This window comes from Lithobates pipiens, unplaced genomic scaffold, assembly GCF_037356315.1.
Source record: "Lithobates pipiens isolate NorthernLeopardFrog02 unplaced genomic scaffold, aLitPip1_a1.2 Scaffold_28, whole genome shotgun sequence".
NCBI classification, from domain to species: Eukaryota; Metazoa; Chordata; class Amphibia; order Anura; family Ranidae; genus Lithobates; species Lithobates pipiens.
In genome coordinates, this window is record NW_027507789.1 from 8021208 (window position 1) to 8042063 (window position 20856).

The window sequence follows — 20856 nt, forward strand, 5'->3', positions numbered from 1 at the left end:
TGATGGGGGGGCCATTCCTCCCACAGACATCAATGATGGGGGGCCATTCCTCCCACAGACATCAATGATGGGAGGCCATTCCTCCCACAGACATCAATGATGGGGGGCCATTCCTACCTTGGATACCAACAATAGGGCACTATTCCATCCACTAAAATGTTTTCTGTTTTCTAATCTCATGGCCACAAGCACAATATATACTTTTCATGCATTTAAAAACTTGAATCATGTCCCCCCCTTCCCCTCCTCTCCTCAAGACTCTACATATCAGACCCATTGCCGCTCAGTCCGATGTCTGTTCTCCCCAGCCAGAGCCCCGCCCCCAGTCTGGCCCACACTGCACTGCATACTTCTCCTGGGTAAACAAACTTTAAGCACACAGATGCAGTGCAGCCCTATGAGAGCTCCCCGGAGGACACTGCAGGCTTGTCTGCCAGCCCCCCTCCTCCCCCGTCATACACAGATGATGAAAGGTCTTTCTGGGAGATATGCTGATCACCCGTCCAGCACACTGGATGGAGCCCAGGCCAACATGGATGAGTGCGCGGCCTGCAGCTTGGTCATGGTGAGTGAGAGGACCCCATCCCCCACACACCATTACATACCCCCTCCATCTCTCCCTGGGGACAGGGACCCCTTCTCACGTGGGGACAGGGACCCCCACCTCCCCTTGGGACAGGGACCCCTTCTCACCTGGGGGCAGTAACTTCATCTGCCCTGGAGAAAAGGACCTCATCTCTTCTGGGGACGGGGACCCCATCCTTCCTAGGGACAGTCCCCCAATGGGGCACCTAAAAATAAAAAATAAAAATAATTAAAAAAAACCTACTGATACCAGTGGTGGAACTACAGGGCTCACAAAGGTCATACCTGTGACCACGCCCTGGAGTTCCACCGCCGGACTCGGAGGGAAGGGCCCTGACTGGGGTTCAGGGGGCCCTTCATGGTTTCTTGCATCGGGGCCCTGAAGGTTCTAGTTACGCCACTGATCAGACCCCTTCATTATCTCCTTATAAGTACAAAATACAGACTTCTAAGATTGACTAAAAAGTAGAAGATCCGAAGTGTTATCTTGAGGTTTCCTGTTACGAATGTTTGTCGTGTAATCGGTTGAATAATTGCACATCCTGCTGTTCAGAAAAACAGCACCCACTTCATAAATACAACTTTTATTCTCGGGTTTGTTTTATTGTTTATGTTCCCCGGACGGAGTTGGCAGCGATCCCGATAGAATGGCCCTTTACGCCATTTTGTACACCTGTTTTTTGCTCACATCTATGACTCGAGTCGGCTGTCAAGGTAGGTTTGCCGATGTTTATGGTGCAATAAGCTTTTTAGGTTTAATACTTTGTTTATTTTGAGTTTAGAGACACTTAGAGAAAGGCGGAGTTCCACCCATTTAAAAGTCAGCAGCTACAAAAAGTGTAGCTGCTGACTTTTAATAAATCGGACACTCGCCTGTCCCAGGGTCCAGCGATGCGAGCGAACGAAGCCCCCCCCCCCCCTCCGCTCCAAGGTGCCGACATTCTAATGCCCCGTACACACGATCGGATTTTTCGACGGAATTTGTTCGATGGGGAGCTTGTTGTCGGAAATTCCGACCGTGTGCAGGCTCCATCGGAGATTTTCTGTCAGACGTGAGTAGAGGAGAGCCGATCGGCTGCTCCTCTGACAGGGGGGGGGTCTGTGCTGATCGATTATCAGCGCAGCCCCCCCGGGGATGCTCACACTGGACCAGCAGGGATGCCAGTCAGTGCCCACAATGAATGCCAATCAGTGCCCACAATGGATGCCAATCAGTGCCCACAATGGGCATCACTGATTGGCATGCATTATTGTTTGGCACTGATTGGCATCCATCAGTACAATACAATGCCGCCTATCAGTGCCCACCCGTGCCACCTATCAGTGCCCATCTGTGCCAACTATCAGTGCCCATCCATGCCACCTATCAGTGCTGCCTAGCCATGCCCATCTGTGCCGTCTATCCATGCCCATTTGTGCTGCCTATCAGTGCCAATTTGTGCCACCTAAAAGCGTCCATCCATGTAGCCCATCAGTGCCACCTATTAGTGCCCATCAGTGCCACCTATCAGTGCCCATCAATGCCACCTATCAGTGCCTCTTCATTGGTCCCACCTCATCAGTGCCGCCCCACCAGTTCCCATCAGTGAAGGAGAAAACGTACTTATTTACAACGTTTTGAAACTGAAACATATTTTTTTTCCAAATTTATCTATATCTCTATATCTCTATATCTCTATTTCTATCTATATCTCTATATCTCTATTTCTATCTATATCTCTATATCTCTATTTCTATCTATATCTCTATATCTCTATTTCTATCTATATCTCTATATCTCTATATCTCTATATCTATCTATATCTCTGTATCTCTATATCTCTATATTATAGTTGATGAAACTTCTCCTACTTTGCTCCCGCGTGTTATTACATTGTAAAAACAATTATACAATCTGTGCTGATTGTTTCTGTTTGATCGGTTTTTAAAATATTGGACATTCAACGTTAGATTATGTAACCCAAAGCCCCGCCCACTTTGCACTGCGTTATTACATTTCAAAAACAAATATACCATTTTTATGCTGCATCAGCAGGAAAAACAAGCATATTGGTACAGCGTATTTTTATTTTTTATTTAATTTTTATTTACTTTGTATTTTTTTTTTTTTTTCATATAGCACTCTCATTTTGTATCAGAAAAGAATGATTATGGGACTCATTTATGCTTTTAGCCGGAGATACCCTGAACACCTAAAATATACCTTTGAAGTTTTTCAGAAGATCTTTTTCGAGCTGGGTGTGGGGGAATTTATCTTCAAAAGTTCACACTTTAAACGCTGACCGCCGACCAGCCACCATCATTATGCCGCGGCAGGTCGGCTCTCCTGCGCAAAAACCGCCGTAGGTGTACGTTGGTTTTTGCACAAGAGATAATGGGCGCGGGCCTGCCGCGTACCGCGGGCGCATGCCCAATCCTGTTCTGCCTGTACTGTATATACCGCGATCGCGGGTTGCCGGCCGACATCGAGTTCGATGGACCCTCATGGGCATGCGCCCGCGGTACGTGGCAAGCGCGTGCTCGTTATCTCCTGTGTAAAGACCAACATACACCTACTTGTAAACAAGGCGATTTCCGTTTTTCCAGATGACATGTCAGATCTACTGTTCCCAGTGATCGGGAACAGCTTTCTCTGTCATGTCCCTGGTAGCCCATCCCCCCCTACAGTTAGGGAACACACTTAACCCCCTTGATCGCCCCCTAGTGTTAACCCCTTCCCTGCCAGTGTCATTTATACATTGATCAGTGCATTTTTATAGCACTGATCAATGTAATAATGTCACTGGTCCCCAAAAAGTATCATTTGGGTCAGATCTGTACACCACAATCTCACAGTCCCGTTATAAATCGCAGGTCGCCGCCATTACCAGTAAAAACAATAAAAATGAAGAAAGGACCCCAAAGCTATCCCATAGATTGTAGGCGCGATAACTTTTGCGCACAGCTATCAATATACGCCTATTGCAATTATTTATTTATTTTTACCAAAAATATGTAGAAAAATACACATATATCAGCCTAAACTGATGAATATTTTTTTTTTCTTTATAAATTTTTTGGGATATGTATTATAGCAGAAAGTAAAAAAGAAAACATTTTCCAAAACATTTTTTAGTTTATATCGCAAAAAAAATAAAAACCACAGAGGTGATCGAATACCACCAAAAGAAAGCTCTATTTGTAGGGAAAAAAAAGGAAGGTCAATTTTGTTTGGGTACAGCGTCGCACGACCGCCCAATTGTCAGTTAAAGCAACGCAGTGCTGTATCGCAAAAAAAAAAAAAAATGGCCCGGTCATTAAGGGGTCAAATCCTTCCAGGGCTGAAGTGGTTAAAGTGCAAATTATTTTTCTAAAAGGCTTTAAAAAAAAAAAAAAAAAAGTTAATACATTCTGTATCTTATGTTCTTTACAGATACACTGTATATACATTTGTTTCAGTTTGATTTGTTAGCTGAGAAAGAGGCATTTTTTTTCTTTTTCTTTTTTTTTTTTTTTTTAATCTAGTTTACATTTACATTTGATGCTGCTTTAATAATATTACATGTGTAACAATTTATAAATAATAAATGTTAATTTGTTTTTGAAAGCCTGTTTCATGAGACTATTCCTTTTTTAAAAAAAAAAGCATATTATTGTATTATTTGTATATAAAAATCTTCAAAAGTATTTTTTGGTATATACATATACATATATATATATATATATATATATATATATATATATATATATATATATATATATATATATATATATATATATATATATTTATGGCTGGAGCCCTATGGCCGATACGTATCTGAACAAAACAATCTTATCATGAGACACCTTCTATGAAATGGACCTGAAAGTGTGCCCTGGTCTAATGGACGGTATACCAAAATAAGGGGGCATACCCAGTAATTAGCATGAATATGATTGAAGAGAAATGTTTTTGATAAATGCCCTAAAAAGGGGATGGGAGGGAGGGTATTGCGCACCGGAAACCGACAATCACCACAGGCGAACGGGCTGGTTAAATACCCCCCCGGGCTCCTCCCATAAATTCAGGCCACCATACTGGCCTTCTTACTTATGGCTGGAGCCCTATGGCCGATACGTATCTGAACAAAACAATCTTATCATGAGACACCTTCTATGAAATGGACCTGAAAGTGTGCCCTGGTCTAATGGACGGTATACCAAAATAAGGGGGCAAAACAGTCAGGTAGGGATAAGAGAGTTTTATTGTTTCCTGATTAATTTTATTGAGCCAGTTGAGTGAATGCTCGAGACATCTCCACCTGTGGGTTAGGGATGTACCGAGTGAAGCAGGCCGACTTCCACCTGCCCAACCTTTTGATGACATGATCCGGGACCCCATGCCGGGATGCGGATGAAGCTGCTCCAATGCGGAAGGAGTGGCCGGAATACTCACTAGGATTGAGGAGCAGGTTGCGGAGGAGAATCCTGACATGCTTAATAAATTGCTGGTTAGTTAGTGGTTTGACCGGGAAGGGCAAAAGTGGGCTAGAGTCCGGGAGCTCGGGCAGCCGAGCGAGAAACTGTGTGAGCATCGAGACCGGGCACCAGGCGTTGTTAGTTTTGTAGAGGTGGATATCTACGCCGGTGCCTGTCTGCTGGGTCTTGGTTACCGGGAGGTGGAGGATGAAATGGTCCTGATGACGGCGCAGATGACGTTTGCGGAGGACTGGGCCGTGTAGGCTGTTGTGAGTGAACTCACCGGGCCGAAGGAAACCATAGAAGGCCAGGTAAATGGCTGCCTGTATGACCAGACTGGGGAGAACACCAAAGGGGTAGCCGTTGAGTATGGTGGACATGTCCCTGAAGATGGCACTGGTGATGGGGAGCCGCTTGACTTTCACTGGCGGCTGTTGTTTTTGGATGCCGCGTAGTATGGCTCGGACAGCGTGGGACGAGAAAACAGAGGGTTTGGTAGGATCCTGGATTGAAAGGAAATGCTGAACACCAGCTAAGTATAAGCGAATGGTGTTAAAAGACAAGACCAGTTGGTTGTGGCAGTATGAAATGAAGGCTAGAATGTGTCTAGCATCTGTGGGGGAGCCTACTGAGGAGGTGACCAGGAATGCGTTGAAGGTTCTCCAGGCTACCTGGTAGGCTTTGAGAGTATTGGCCGATAACGAACGATTGATAAGCTGCGTGGCTCCTAGTAAATGCGGCTCTAGTCCAGGGTCAACTGCGACCAATGCGGGATAGGCGCTGATGCGGCATCTGCACTGGGAACCTGTAGGAAGAAGGACCGGAAATTAAGACGGGACAGGGCGTCAGCTGCCCGGTTATATTTCCCTGGGATAAACATGCAGATGACGTTAAATTGGTGCTGTAGTGACAGCTGCACCAGCCTGCGTAGGAAGGACATCACGGAGGGAGATTTAGACCTGCCTTTATTGACAATCTCGGCTGTGGCCTGATTGTCGGTGGTGAAGCCTACCGTTTGTCCGGACCAGGTAGGGCCCCAGAGCTGGGCGGCTGCGACCATGGGGTAGAGCTCGAAGAGCAAAGAGGATTGACTAAAGCCCGGGATGCTGAGTATTTGAGAAGGCCAGGGACCGGCGAACCAATGGTGGCCAAAAATTGCAGCAAAGCCTGTAGAGGCTGCGGCATCTGTGACTACCTGTGGTGAGAGAGGTGAAATGCACGGGATGAAGAGGGAGATGCCATTCCAGTTGGACAGGAACTCGTCCCACATCGCCAGGTCTGCTAAGGCTGCGGTATCTAGGCAGAGGATATGATCCGGGTCTTGAGCCTGAGACAGGTAGACCAACAGTCGTGAGACAAAGGAACGGCCTTGTGGGATAATGCGCATGGCATAGTTGAGCATGCCCAACAGTGACTGCAGCTGTCTCCTAGTACATCCCCTGGTTCGAGTGAACTCGTGAAGTGCCGCCCTGATGCGGGTTAATTTGTCAAGGGGCAGGCTGGCTTTCATGGAGCCGGCGTCTAAAATAACACCAAGGAAGGTGATTGAATGTGCGGGTCCGTCCACCTTATGTTCAGCGATGGGAACATTGAGGTTCCCGAAGACGGTCCTTAACTTGTCGAGGTCTCTGGGAGGAGCGCCTGGCCGTTCTATTAACAAAAAGTCATCTAAGTAGTGGATAATTTGCTGACAGCCGACCTTGTGTAGGAGGATCCACTCGAGAGATTGGGCAAATATGTCGAACAGCCACGGGCTGCTTTTGGAGCCGAACGTCAACTTCGTAGCGAAGTAGTATTGATCCCTCCACTTAATCCCGTGCCAGCACCAGAGGGACGGGTGGATAGGCAACAGTTTAAAGGCGTCGGATATGTCCGCTTTAGCCAGCCACGCGCCTGTACCTACTTTCAGGATGGCCTGGATTGCCATGTCCACTGAGGAATATTTTAAGGAGAATTCTTCAGAAGGGATTAATGAGTTTAAGCTAGGAATGTAAGAAGAACGAGGCGCAGACAGGTCATACACTAAACGACTTTTATTTGAAAACTTGCCCTTTACAAGCCCTATAGGGCTAACTCTCCACATATTGAAGGGGGGCTGAGTGAAGGGGCCTATAACGAAGCCTCGATCCACCTCGTTCTGCAGCAGTAGGTCGATGGCCTGTTCGTCAGAGGCTGCTGAGCGGAGGTTTCTGCACTCGTGAGTTTGGTGAGGTAGGGAGATGAGGCCGGTGTGGAAACCTGCGGTGAAGCCGCCTACGAGGAAGGTGGCTAGTGAAGGAGTGGGGTGCGTGTTGAGGTAGAAGCCCAGGCAAAGTACATCTATCCGGCTCAGTCATGAACCTTTGTGCGCTTTGACCTCGCACAAATTTCTGGGGTGCGCCCTGTGGCATATAACGCAGATATGCAGTAGACGGCACTGGCTGTAATTACAAGAACCGTAGTTAAAATTATTGCAGATGGCCGCACCCCCAATGGTTCGGACCGTGCGTCCAAACTTGTCCACCTGGTTTTTAGGTGCCGAGCCTGATGGGCCTGGGGCTGCGGTAGAGGTGGAGGGGAACTCTACTGGGCGAGTAGCCGGTATGTTGGCGCACCAGGGAGCGGTATGGGTGGAGGACTGGCAGATGGCACACAGGGGTGAACGAAGGCCGGCAAAATGCCGGCAGAACAGTTCCGTGTCCATCAGGCTCCAGTCTGTGAGAGACTGGAACTGTGCCAGTTTGGCGGCTGCTTTCGCTGAAAAGGAACGATGGTAGTCGTAGAATGCAAATCCACCATATTTGTATCCCAGATCCACCACCGTGTGGAGATATAAATCTAGTTCAACCCTCCTGGCAGGAGAGGCTGAGCAAACGACATCTCTGAGCATGCCAAAGGCTAGGGTAAACTCGGGGATGGACAGCTTGCGGTTTAGCCTGGGGTCCTTAGCTTTGAGAACTACGGACACATCCCCCCAGGTGTAAGCCTTGTTCTCTGCCAGGTCATGCACCGAAATGAGCAAGGAGGCAAGGTTAACATCCTTGCCGTCCAAGATGTCCTTCCTAATGCTGGCCGGCACAAGATGTGCTGGACAGACCACGGGACATGTGCCTTCGGTACCTGTTGGTAGTGGAGACGGGACTGCGTCCGGAACAGGGGTGGCTGTAGGCAGAGGTGTTTCTAAGAGGGTCACTCTGGTCTGTACATCCGTGACCGAGCTGGACAGAGATGACACCATGGTATGCAGTTGGCCTATAGCGGAAGAGATGGACTGCAGGGTAGCCTGAGGTGGGGTACTAGGCCCGGCGGTAGCTGGGGGGGTAGAGAGGAGCCTAAACAGCTCTGCCTTCCTAGCTGTGGCTGGGAAGGGAATGCCCCTGCGTCTGAGCTCCGCTGACAGCCTAGGGATAGTCCAGCCCCTGAAAGACTGTATGCTGTCGCCCACTGAAGGCGGGCGAGGAGACAGGGGGGCAGTAAGGTCTTCACTGCTGGTCTGGGACATGGTTCCTGATGGATCGAGTCCCGGGAGTGATGTCCTATCTCTTTTGGGGAAGATAGATGGACGACCGGAACCTATAGAGGATGACAAAGTCAAGACTGTTTCTCTATATTCCCAAGCGAGCCCACCTGTTGCTTGGGTACTAAGGCGGAAGCGAACGCGAATACGCATATATACTGACGTGCCTTCGCCTACATACATATGTGTACCGGTCCGTCTCGCTGTCGCCTTTTCCACTCCTAGCCCTTCATTTTTTTTTTTTTTTTTTACCTGGGAGACGACGTCCAAGCTGGTGCAGGGTGGACCTACTAAGCTTTGACTGACCTGGAGAGAGAAACAACAGATGACAATTGTTTGAGGGAGCCTAACGAGGAAACTGGCATGTGACGTAGGCAGTTGGCTAACGCAACTGAAGTGCACCGGTGAGTAGATATTTTCCGCCATGATTCCTAAAGCATCACGCCGCTATTCCCTCATTGTTTCTGTTTTCCTTTTGGGATTTCCGTATATATATATTTTTTTTTTTTTTTTTTTTTTTTTTTTTTTTATCCAGCGCCAGACAACCTGTGGAAAACAAATGAAATGTGGCTGTTCCCTCTGGGGCACGCCGAACCGAATCGATGCATCATAGATGCTACTGGACTCGGATCGGAGCGCTTATAAGTGACCATGAAATGAAGCACGATCGCCGTGACAGAGGCACAAACTGGTCGTGTCGTACGAACAACTGACAGCAGAACGGACTCTGGAGCACGTACAGAAATGAGGGCAATAACCTGGGGCGAACCGGAACGAATCGGTGCATCCGATCGTGCGACTGGATTCGGACCGGAGCGCGGAATGTGACAGTGAAATGAATTGAAGGACTACTGTCATGACAGAGGCCAGGGATGGCCGGCCACAAACTGAGGCTGAACCAACCCGGATTTCTGGAGCATGCACTGAAATGAGGCCGAAAAAGCTACAAAATGTGTGACCGTCCGGGCGAATCGATGCAAACGAAATGCGACCGGATTCGACCTGGGCGAACTAGATGAGGATGAAATGTTTCCCATGGTAGAGCTGCGACTCGCACCGTCAACGAACGGGCTCTAGCGCATGTACTGAAATGAGGCCAAACAACAACTGGGACACGTCGACCAAACCTGTGCGTTTTGAACTAAAACGTCTGGTATTGATTCGAACGTAGTGGTGACGTGAAATGATTCCCATGACAGGGCCCGGGTTGAAACGGTAACGAACGGGCTCTGGAGCATGTACTGAAATGAGGCCAAGCTATTTGGGACACGTTTAATCGAACCTGTGCGTTTTTTTTTTTTTTTTTGGCAAACGACTGGTATCGATTCGAACGTAGTAGGTGACGTGAAATGAACCCATGACAGAGACCCGGACGGTAGGAACGAGCGGGCTCTGGAGCATGTACCGAAATGAGGCCGAACACCTAGGGGCACACCGGGACGAATCGGCGCATTTAGGTGATGCAACTGGATTCGAATCGGAGCGTAGTAAGTGTCAGGTGAAATGAAGAAATGGCCTACGTGAGCCAGCTTGTGGCAGAGGCATGGATCGTTGTGCCGTAAGATACGACTGGCAACGATATGACTGCGGAACACGACGAACAAGATTTATACAATCAGCAGCTAACAAGGTATCAGACAGTCTACCGAACGACGCCCGTGAAATGAAGGGCGTGTGCGGGCATGTGCGACATGAGTGATAACAACCCGGCATCAACACGAACGATATGACATTTTTAGGGTTTTACGACACTCGAACAAAATAGAAATGAAGGTCAATCGAGACCCCTACCTGCGGCAGTCGAGCCGGCGAGATTTGTACAAAAACCGGACGGAACACGAGGACTACGAGACTTCCAAGAAGGGAGACGTTTGTCTGAACGGTAATCGAATGGTGATCAACACGAGCTGTCGGCCTAGTGACGTGGTATTGCGCACCGGAAACCGACAATCACCACAGGCGAACGGGCTGGTTAAATACCCCCCCGGGCTCCTCCCATAAATTCAGGCCACCATACTGGCCTTCTTACATATATACATATATACATATACGCACACACACATATATATATACACACACATACATACATATATATATATATATATATATATATATATACATACACATACATATACACACACACACTCACACACATATATACATACATATATATACACTGCCATTATTAAAAAAAGCCAGAAAAACCATAAAAATCTTTCCCATAGTTAGACGCTATAACTTTTGTGCAAACCAATCAATATGCACTTATTGTGATTTTTTTTTTTTTTTTTAACCAAAATTTATGTAGAACAATACATATTGGCCTAAACTGATGAAGATTTTTTATTTTTTTTGTTAAATTGGGGGATATTTATTATAGCAAAAAGTAAAAATTGTCTCCATTTTTTTGTTTATATAGCGCAAAAAAAAACAAAAACAAAACACAAAAAAAAATGCAGAAGTGATCAGATACCACCAAAAGAAAGCTCTATTTGTGGGGGGAAAAAAAAAAAAGAAGCAAATTTTGTTTGGATACAGCGTCGCATGACAGCGCGATTGTCAGTTAAAAGTGACGCAGCGCCAAATAGTAAAAAGTGCTCTGGTCAGAAAGGGGGTAATATCTTCCGGGGCTCAAGTGGTGAAAAAAAAATAAAAAAAAATTACAAACACCAAAAAGCATTTTCCTTTCCATTCATTTGTAGCCACAACACACGTTTGGGGGGTTTATTTATTAAGCATTGGTTGGATGACTGCCACAAGCATTTGCAAAGCCATGATAAATTCTGACAGTATTCGCGGTGATGCTCTGGGGCAAAGGTCATCAGCTCCTGTCCTCGGTTTGATTTGTTAGCTGAGAAAGAGGCATTTTTTTTCTTTTTCTTTTTTTTTTTTTTTAATCTAGTTTACATTTACATTTGATGCTGCTTTAATAATATTACATGTGTAACAATTTATAAATAATAAATGTTAATTTGTTTTTGAAAGCCTGTTTCATGAGACTATTCCTTTTTATAAAAAAGCATATTATTGTATTATTTGTATATGAAAATCTTCAAAAGTATTTTTTGGTATATACATATACATATATATATATATATATATATATATATATATATATATATATATATATATATATATATATATATATATATATACATATTTTATATTCTCTCTTTTATTATATAAAATATATTAACAAGTATACATTATATATCACATTCCTATATTTAGTAAGTAATTTAACGTAAGTAATTTGAACACAGTCCGAAAAAGAGGCTCGGTCTTTAAGTGGTCATAGCTAGTGTAGTGACAAAACGGATGTGAATATATATGTGGTGGTGGCCAATGGGAAACAAAGTATCCCAAGGGCCACTCCCACATGCATGATTACATAGCTCCCAACTGTCCCTGATTTGAAGCAATGTCCCTCTGTCCCTCGTTCTTCCTCATTTGTCCCTCATTTTGATCTGATCTATATAGTTGTATAAAAAATGCACTTTTTATCTATCAAAAAGTGTTTTCCAGCGCTAAACCTTTCATCTTATTTCTAAATTGCTGCGTTTGTAAATTCCAAAAGCCAATATAAAGGAATAGTAGTAGTAAAAAAAAAAAAAAAGCACTTGTGGGTTTAACCAATCTTGTTTTTTCGGTACAATTCTCCTTTAACCACTTTCAGCCCCGGACCATTTTGCTGGTCAAAGACTAGAAATGTCTTGGTGTGCCGACACCTTAAGAGTTCCCTTCACTGAAACTAATGCCGAGTACACACCATCAAACAATCGGGTGGAAAAGTCCGGCAAACTCAAGTCCGCCGGACAATCCCCCCGTGTGTGGCCTCCGGCGTACTTTTTTTACCCAAAAGTATGGCGGACTTAGAAAGTAGTTTTGCACTTCAATCTTCCCGCCGGACTTGCATTTCGGCGGACAATCCGGCCGTGCGTATGCCAGTCTGCCGTACTTTCGAAATGAACGGACTTTTCCTGCCCGGAGAAAAGTCCGCTCATTTTGAGCACGTCTCCAGGTAGGCGGGGCCCGCGAAGGATGCGTCGCTAGCCCCGGCACCTGGTATGGACTTAAAGGGGAACCCCAATGCCGAAAAAATCGGCGTGGAGGTCCCCCCAGGTCCACATCAGACCCTTGTCCAAACACGCTACCCGGCCGGACAGGAAAGGGGGGGGGACGAGCGAGCGGCCACCCCCCTCCTGAGCCGTACCAGGCCGCATGCCCTCAACATGGGGGGTGCCTTGGGGAAGGGGGGGCCTCGCGACCCCCCCACCCCAAAGCACCTTGTCCACATGTTGATGAGGACAAGGGCTTCTTTTCCCGACAACCCTGGCCGTTGGTTGTCGGGGTCTGCGGGCGGGGGGCTTATCGGAATCCGGGAGCCCCCTTAAATAAGGGGGCCCCCGGATACCGGCCTCTCACCCTATGTGAATGAGTATGGGGTACAATGTACCCCTACCCATTCACCTGTAAAATAAAGTAAAAAAAAACACAACACACAAGATAAAATAATTTATTGCAGAGCTCCGGGGGTCTTCCGTCTTCGAGGGTCGTCTCGCCGGACTCCTCCGCTATCTTCTTCTAGCTCTTTTACTAGCAGGGGAGCCCGGCTTTCTTCCTCGCTGCCGCCCTCTTCTTCCTACTTTGGGGGTCTTGTCCCCCTCTTCGGTTCTTCTGCCGGGCCACCGCGCCTTCTTATAGCTCTTTTACAGGCTGTGGCCCGGTCTTCTGTCGCCGCTGTTGTCCCCGCCTTCTGTTCTTCTCTTCAGATGTTGCCTTGTCGGCTACGTGTGTACGTGGCATAAGGAACCAAGTCCAACCCCTGACGTCTCTTCCCTCCTCCTCCTCCTAGGCCAATAGGACCACTTCTCCTTTCGGCCATTCGGAAAACGGGTTTCGGGACCCGCTTCCTGATTGGCTGGGAGGAGAATCAGTGTGAGCATAGCGAATATTCATTTTTGTAAATATTTCCTTCTATCTTTTCATGTGACAACACTGAAGAAATGACGCTTGTCTACAATGTCTTCGGGCAAATATCTCCTAAACCGTATAGGGTTAGGAGATATTTCTTGGACCTACAGGTAAGCCTTAATCTAGGCTTACCTGTAGGTCAAAGTGTGTTGTAAGGGTTTACAACCACTTTAATGTCTAAACCGCTGGCAACAAAGGTCAGTACACCCCTAAGTGAAAATGTCCAAATTGGGCCCAAAGTGTCAATATTTTGTGAGGCCACCATTATTTTCCAGCACTGCCTTAACCCTCTTGGGCATGGAGGTCACCAGAGCTTCACAGGTCACCACTGGAGTCCTCTTCCCCTCCTCCATGATGACATCACAGAGCTGGTGTATGTTGGAGACCTTGCGCTCCTCCACCTTCTGTTTGAGGATGTCCCACAGATTATCAATAGGGTTTAGGTCTGGAGACATGCTTGGCCAGTCCATCACCTTTACCCTCAGCTTCTTTAGTAGTGATGGACGAACTTCCGACGGGACGTTTCGCGAACGCGAAACGCGAACGGGCACAAACGTTCGCGAAAACGACCGTTCGCCGCGGGCTCCATTGACTTCAATGGGAGGCGAATTTCGCAAACCTTTAGGTCGAATTTGCGGCCACGGGGTAATTATTAGGGGGTAGCACGTAGTCCCACCACCTGGACAATAGCATAATACATGTATGAGGTGAATTTGGGATCGATAACTACAAGCATTTTTTTTTTATTTGGGAAATTGTTCTGACAATTCAGGACTATGGAGCTAATGAAGGCAATGGAGGAGAGGGAAGGTCAGGGACCAGGGTAGGCAAACAAGAGGGTGCAGGAGATACAGAGCACTGACAGCAGCACCGTAATACAGAGCACTGACATCAGCACCGTGACATACAGCGCTGACAGCAGCTCCGTGACATACAGCGCTGACAGCAGCTCCGTGACATACAGCGCTGACAGCAGCTCCGTGACATACAGCGCTGACAGCAGCTCCGTGACATACAGCGCTGACAGCAGCTCCGTGACATACAGCGCTGACAGCAGCACCGTGACATACAGCGCTGACAGCAGCTCCGTGACATACAGCGCTGACAGCAGCTCCGTGACATACAGCGCTGACAGCAGCTCCGTGACATACAGCGCTGACAGCAGCTCCGTGACATACAGCGCTGACAGCAGCTCCGTGACATACAGCGCTGACAGCAGCACCGTGACATACAGCGCTGACAGCAGCTCCGTGACATACAGCGCTGACAGCAGCTCCGTGACATACAGCGCTGACAGCAGCTCCGTGACATACAGCACTGACAGCAGCTCCGTGACATACAGCGCTGACAGCAGCTCCGTGACATACAGCGCTGACAGCAGCACCGTGACATACAGCGCTGACAGCAGCTCCGTGACATACAGCGCTGACAGCAGCTCCGTGACATACAGCGCTGACAGCAGCTCCGTGACATACAGCGCTGACAGCAGCTCCGTGACATACAGCGCTGACAGCAGCTCCGTGACATACAGCGCTGACAGCAGCTCCGTGACATACAGCGCTGACAGCAGCTCCGTGACATACAGCGCTGACAGCAGCTCCGTGACATACAGCGCTGACAGCAGCTCCGTGACATACAGCACTGACAGCAGCTCCGTGACATACAGCGCTGACAGCAGCTCCGTGACATACAGCGCTGACAGCAGCACCGTGACATACAGCGCTGACAGCAGCTCCGTGACATACAGCGCTGACAGCAGCTCCGTGACATACAGCGCTGACAGCAGCTCCGTGACATACAGCGCTGACAGCAGCTCCGTGACATACAGCGCTGACAGCAGCTCCGTGACATACAGCGCTGACAGCAGCTCCGTGACATACAGCGCTGACAGCAGCACCGTAAGCAGCCCCAGGAGGAAGTCAGCACAGCACAGGGATGGTGTGATCCCCTCATAATAAGAACCCCCAGGAGGAAGTCAGCACAGCACAGGGATGGTGGGAGCCCCTCATAATAAGAACCCCCAGGAGGAAGTCAGCACAGCACAGGGATGGTGGGAGCCCCTCATAATAAGAACACCCAGGAGGAAGTCAGCACAGCACAGGGATGGTGGGAACCCCTCATAATAAGCAGCCCCAGTAGAAATATGACACCGCTCAACCTCTTCAAAGAGGAGGGTAGGGGCATATAGTACGGTGTGCTTTTTTGGGTCAGGGAAGTGAGCCAAATGAATTAAGAAGGTCTGTGTGCTTGATTCCAAAAATTGTTTATAGACATATACATGGTCTACTGATCACATGTGTTGAATTCCTCCGAGATCCATGCCTCATTCATTTTTAGAAATGTGAGGTAGTTAACACTGTCGTGAGCTAGGCGAGTACGCTTATCGGTCACAATCCCCCCTGCTGCGCTGAACGTCCTTTCGGACAGGACACTGGATGAGGGGCAAGCCAACAGTTCGATTGCAAATTGGGCAAGCTCTGGCCAGAGGTCAAGCCTGCCCACCCAGTAGTCTAGGGGTTCATCACTCCTCAGAGCGTCCACATCGGCCGTTAACCCAATGTAGTCGGACACCTGACGGTCTAGGCGTTCCCTGATGCTGGATCCGGATGACACCTGTCGATGGGTCGGCTGAAAGAATGACCTCATATCCGAAGTCACCAACACATCTTCAAACCGGCCTCTTCTTGCAGGCGCTGTTGGATTGGTACCCGCAAATCCTTCTCTGGGAGTGGGAATTGCTCCTCTGCCAGCGCACGCAAAAGCAGAATGCAGCATTTCTCGAAGCAAGGCCTGGAAGTGCTGCATTCTGACAGCCCTCTGCGACGGCGGTAACATTTCCGCCATTTTGTGTTTGTACCGGGGATCTAAGTACGTTGCCACCCAGTACTGGTCCTTGACCCTCATGCTTTTTATACGGGGGTCCCTATTAAAACACTGGAGCATGAAGGCCCCCATTTGCACTCAAGCGGAAGGTATGTGGTGGTGGTGGTGTTGTTGGTGGTAGTGTCTTTGGGGGTGCACATAGCAGAGAGTGAAGAAGAGGGTGCAGATCGAGAGGATGAGGAGGGTGCAGAAGAATAAGGCTGAGTGAGCCACTCAACCAAGTCTGGTGCGTCCTTTAAAGTAATTGAACGCACCTTCTGCAACTTCCCACTTTGGCTCAAGGCTGTTGCTCCTGCCCTACCCCTACCACCCCTGCGGAAGGGCCTGCCTCTTCCTCTGCCTGTCATTTTTTAAATCACCCTGTGACAAAACTCTTAGTCCCTATACCGCTGAAGGACTGCTGCAGTATAGGGCAGCGGTCAGCAGTAGTGCACGTCAACCCTATGTATTGTGGACCGATAGCGGTCCTTACAGAACAGCAGACTGTACTGCACTCAGGCCTATGTACCGTAGCACCCTATACCAAGTTACCAGTCCTTATAAAAACTTTTGTGGACCAAGCAGGTTGTGTGTTAGTGATTAGCAGACTGTACGTCAGTCCCTATACCAATGAAGGACTGCTGCAGTATAGGGCAGCGGTCAGCAGTAGTGCACGGCAACCCTATGTATTGTGGACCGATAGCGGTCCTTACAGAACAGCAGACTGTACTGCACTCAGGCCTATGTACCGTAGCACCCTATACCAAGTTACCAGTCCTTATAAGAACTTTTGTGGACCAAGCAGGTTGTGTGTTAGTGATTAGCAGACTGTACGTCAGTCCCTATACCAATGAAGGACTGCTGCAGTATAGGGCAGCGGTCAGCAGTAGTGCACGTCAACCCTATGTATTGTGGACCGATAGCGGTCCTTACAGAACAGCAGACTGTACTGCACTCAGGCCTATGTACCGTAGCACCCTATACCAAGTTACCAGTCCTTATAAAAACTTTTGTGGACCAAGCAGGTTGTGTGTTAGTGATTAGCAGACTGTACGTCAGTCCCTATACCAATGAAGGACTGCTGCAGTATAGGGCAGCGGTCAGCAGTAGTGCACGGCAACCCTATGTATTGTGGACCGATAGCGGTCCTTACAGAACAGCAGACTGTAACGCACTCAGGCCTATGTACCGTAGCACCCTATACCAAGTTACCAGTCCTTATAAGAACTTTTGTGGACCAAGCAGGTTGTGTGTTAGTGATTAGCAGACTGTACGTCAGTCCCTATACCAATGAAGGACTGCTGCAGTATAGGGCAGCGGTCAGCAGTAGTGCACGGCAACCCTATGTATTGTGGACCGATAGCGGTCCTTACAGAACAGCAGACTGTACTGCACTCAGGCCTATGTACCGTAGCACCCTATACCAAGTTACCAGTCCTTATAAGAACTTTTGTGGACCAAGCAGGTTGTGTGTTAGTGTTTAGCAGACTGTGCGTCAGTCCCTATACCGCTGAAGGACTGCTGCAGTATAGGGCAGCGGTCAGCAGTAGTGCACGGCAACCCTATGTATTGTGGACCGATAGCGGTCCTTACAGAACAGCAGACTGTAACGCACTCAGGCCTATGTACCGTAGCACCCTATACCAAGTTACCAGTCCTTATAAGAACTTTTGTGGACCAAGCAGGTTGTGTGTTAGTGATTAGCAGACTGTACGTCAGTCCCTATACCAATGAAGGACTGCTGCAGTATAGGGCAGCGGTCAGCAGTAGTGCACGGCAACCCTATGTATTGTGGACCGATAGCGGTCCTTACAGAACAGCAGACTGTAACGCACTCAGGCCTATGTACCGTAGCACCCTATACCAAGTTACCAGTCCTTATAAGAACTTTTGTGGACCAAGCAGGTTGTGTGTTAGTGATTAGCAGACTGTACGTCAGTCCCTATACCAATGAAGGACTGCTGCAGTATAGGGCAGCGGTCAGCAGTAGTGCACGGCAACCCTATGTATTGTGGACCGATAGCGGTCCTTACAGAACAGCAGACTGTAACGCACTCAGGCCTATGTACCGTAGCACCCTATACCAAGTTACCAGTCCTTATAAGAACTTTTGTGGACCAAGCAGGTTGTGTATTAGTGTTTAGCAGACTGTGCGTCAGTCCCTATACCGCTGAAGGACTGCTGCAGTATAGGGCAGCGGTCAGCAGTAGTGCACGGCAACCCTATGTATTGTGGACCGATAGCAGTCCTTACAGAACAGCAGACTGTACTGCACTCAGGCCTATGTACCGTAGCACCCTATACCAAGTTACCAGTCCTTATAAGAACTTTTGTGGACCAAGCAGGTTGTGTGTTAGTGTTTAGCAGACTGTGCGTCAGTCCCTATACCGCTGAAGGACTGCTGCAGTATAGGGCAGCGGTCAGCAGTAGTGCACGTCAACCCTATGTATTGTGGACCGATAGCGGTCCTTACAGAACAGCAGACTGTAACGCACTCAGGCCTATGTACCGTAGCACCCTATACCAAGTTACCAGTCCTTATAAGAACTTTTGTGGACCAAGCAGGTTGTGTGTTAGTGATTAGCAGACTGTACGTCAGTCCCTATACCAATGAAGGACTGCTGCAGTATAGGGCAGCGGTCAGCAGTAGTGCACGGCAACCCTATGTATTGTGGACCGATAGCGGTCCTTACAGAACAGCAGACTGTAACGCACTCAGGCCTATGTACCGTAGCACCCTATACCAAGTTACCAGTCCTTATAAGAACTTTTGTGGACCAAGCAGGTTGTGTGTTAGTGATTAGCAGACTGTACGTCAGTCCCTATACCAATGAAGGACTGCTGCAGTATAGGGCAGCGGTCAGCAGTAGTGCACGGCAACCCTATGTATTGTGGACCGATAGCGGTCCTTACAGAACAGCAGACTGTAACGCACTCAGGCCTATGTACCGTAGCACCCTATACCAAGTTACCAGTCCTTATAAGAACTTTTGTGGACCAAGCAGGTTGTGTGTTAGTGTTTAGCAGACTGTGCGTCAGTCCCTATACCGCTGAAGGACTGCTGCAGTATAGGGCAGCGGTCAGCAGTAGTGCACGGCAACCCTATGTATTGTGGACCGATAGCGGTCCTTACAGAACAGCAGACTGTAACGCACTCAGGCCTATGTACCGTAGCACCCTATACCAAGTTACCAGTCCTTATAAGAACTTTTGTGGACCAAGCAGGTTGTGTGTTAGTGATTAGCAGACTGTACGTCAGTCCCTATACCAATGAAGGACTGCTGCAGTATAGGGCAGCGGTCAGCAGTAGTGCACGGCAACCCTATGTATTGTGGACCGATAGCGGTCCTTACAGAACAGCAGACTGTAACGCACTCAGGCCTATGTACCGTAGCACCCTATACCAAGTTACCAGTCCTTATAAGAACTTTTGTGGACCAAGCAGGTTGTGTGTTAGTGATTAGCAGACTGTACGTCAGTCCCTATACCAATGAAGGACTGCTGCAGTATAGGGCAGCGGTCAGCAGTAGTGCACGGCAACCCTATGTATTGTGGACCGATAGCGGTCCTTACAGAACAGCAGACTGTAACGCACTCAGGCCTATGTACCGTAGCACCCTATACCAAGTTACCAGTCCTTATAAGAACTTTTGTGGACCAAGCAGGTTGTGTGTTAGTGATTAGCAGACTGTACGTCAGTCCCTATACCAATGAAGGACTGCTGCAGTATAGGGCAGCGGTCAGCAGTAGTGCACGGCAACCCTATGTATTGTGGACCGATAGCGGTCCTTACAGAACAGCAGACTGTAACGCACTCAGGCCTATGTACCGTAGCACCCTATACCAAGTTACCAGTCCTTATAAGAACTTTTGTGGACCAAGCAGGTTGTGTATTAGTGTTTAGCAGACTGTGCGTCAGTCCCTATACCGCTGAAGGACTGCTGCAGTATAGGGCAGCGGTCAGCAGTAGTGCACGGCAACCCTATGTATTGTGGACCGATAGCAGTCCTTACAGAACAGCAGACTGTACTGCACTCAGGCCTATGTACCGTAGCACCCTATACCAAGTTACCAGTCCTTATAAGAACTTTTGTGGACCAAGCAGGTTGTGTGTTAGTGTTTAGCAGACTGTGCGTCAGTCCCTATACCGCTGAAGGACTGCTGCAGTATAGGGCAGCGGTCAGCAGTAGTGCACGTCAACCCTATGTATTGTGGACCGATAGCGGTCCTTACAGAACAGCAGACTGTAACGCACTCAGGCCTATGTACCGTAGCACCCTATACCAAGTTACCAGTCCTTATAAGAACTTTTGTGGACCAAGCAGGTTGTGTATTAGTGTTTAGCAGACTGTGCGTCAGTCCCTATACCGCTGAAGGACTGCTGCAGTATAGGGCAGCGGTCAGCAGTAGTGCACGGCAACCCTATCTATTGTGGACCAATAGCGGTCCTTACAGAACAGCAGACTGTACCGCACCCAAGCCTATGTACCGTAGCACCCTAG

The 20856-nt window shown here is 48.2% G+C and overlaps 1 protein-coding gene across 1 annotated transcript in view; it reads left to right on the forward strand.

Annotated features, from left to right (window-relative positions):
- Positions 1 to 1187: 1187 nt before the first annotated feature.
- Positions 1188 to 20856, forward strand: part of LOC143935049 (uncharacterized) — a 60149-nt gene continuing 40480 nt past the window's right edge. Inside the window, exon 1 of the mRNA XM_077458642.1 lies at positions 1188 to 1299. Coding sequence (XP_077314768.1) covers positions 1233 to 1299 — 67 coding nt within the window. The 5' untranslated portion in view covers positions 1188 to 1232. The remainder of the gene's footprint in view (positions 1300 to 20856) is intronic.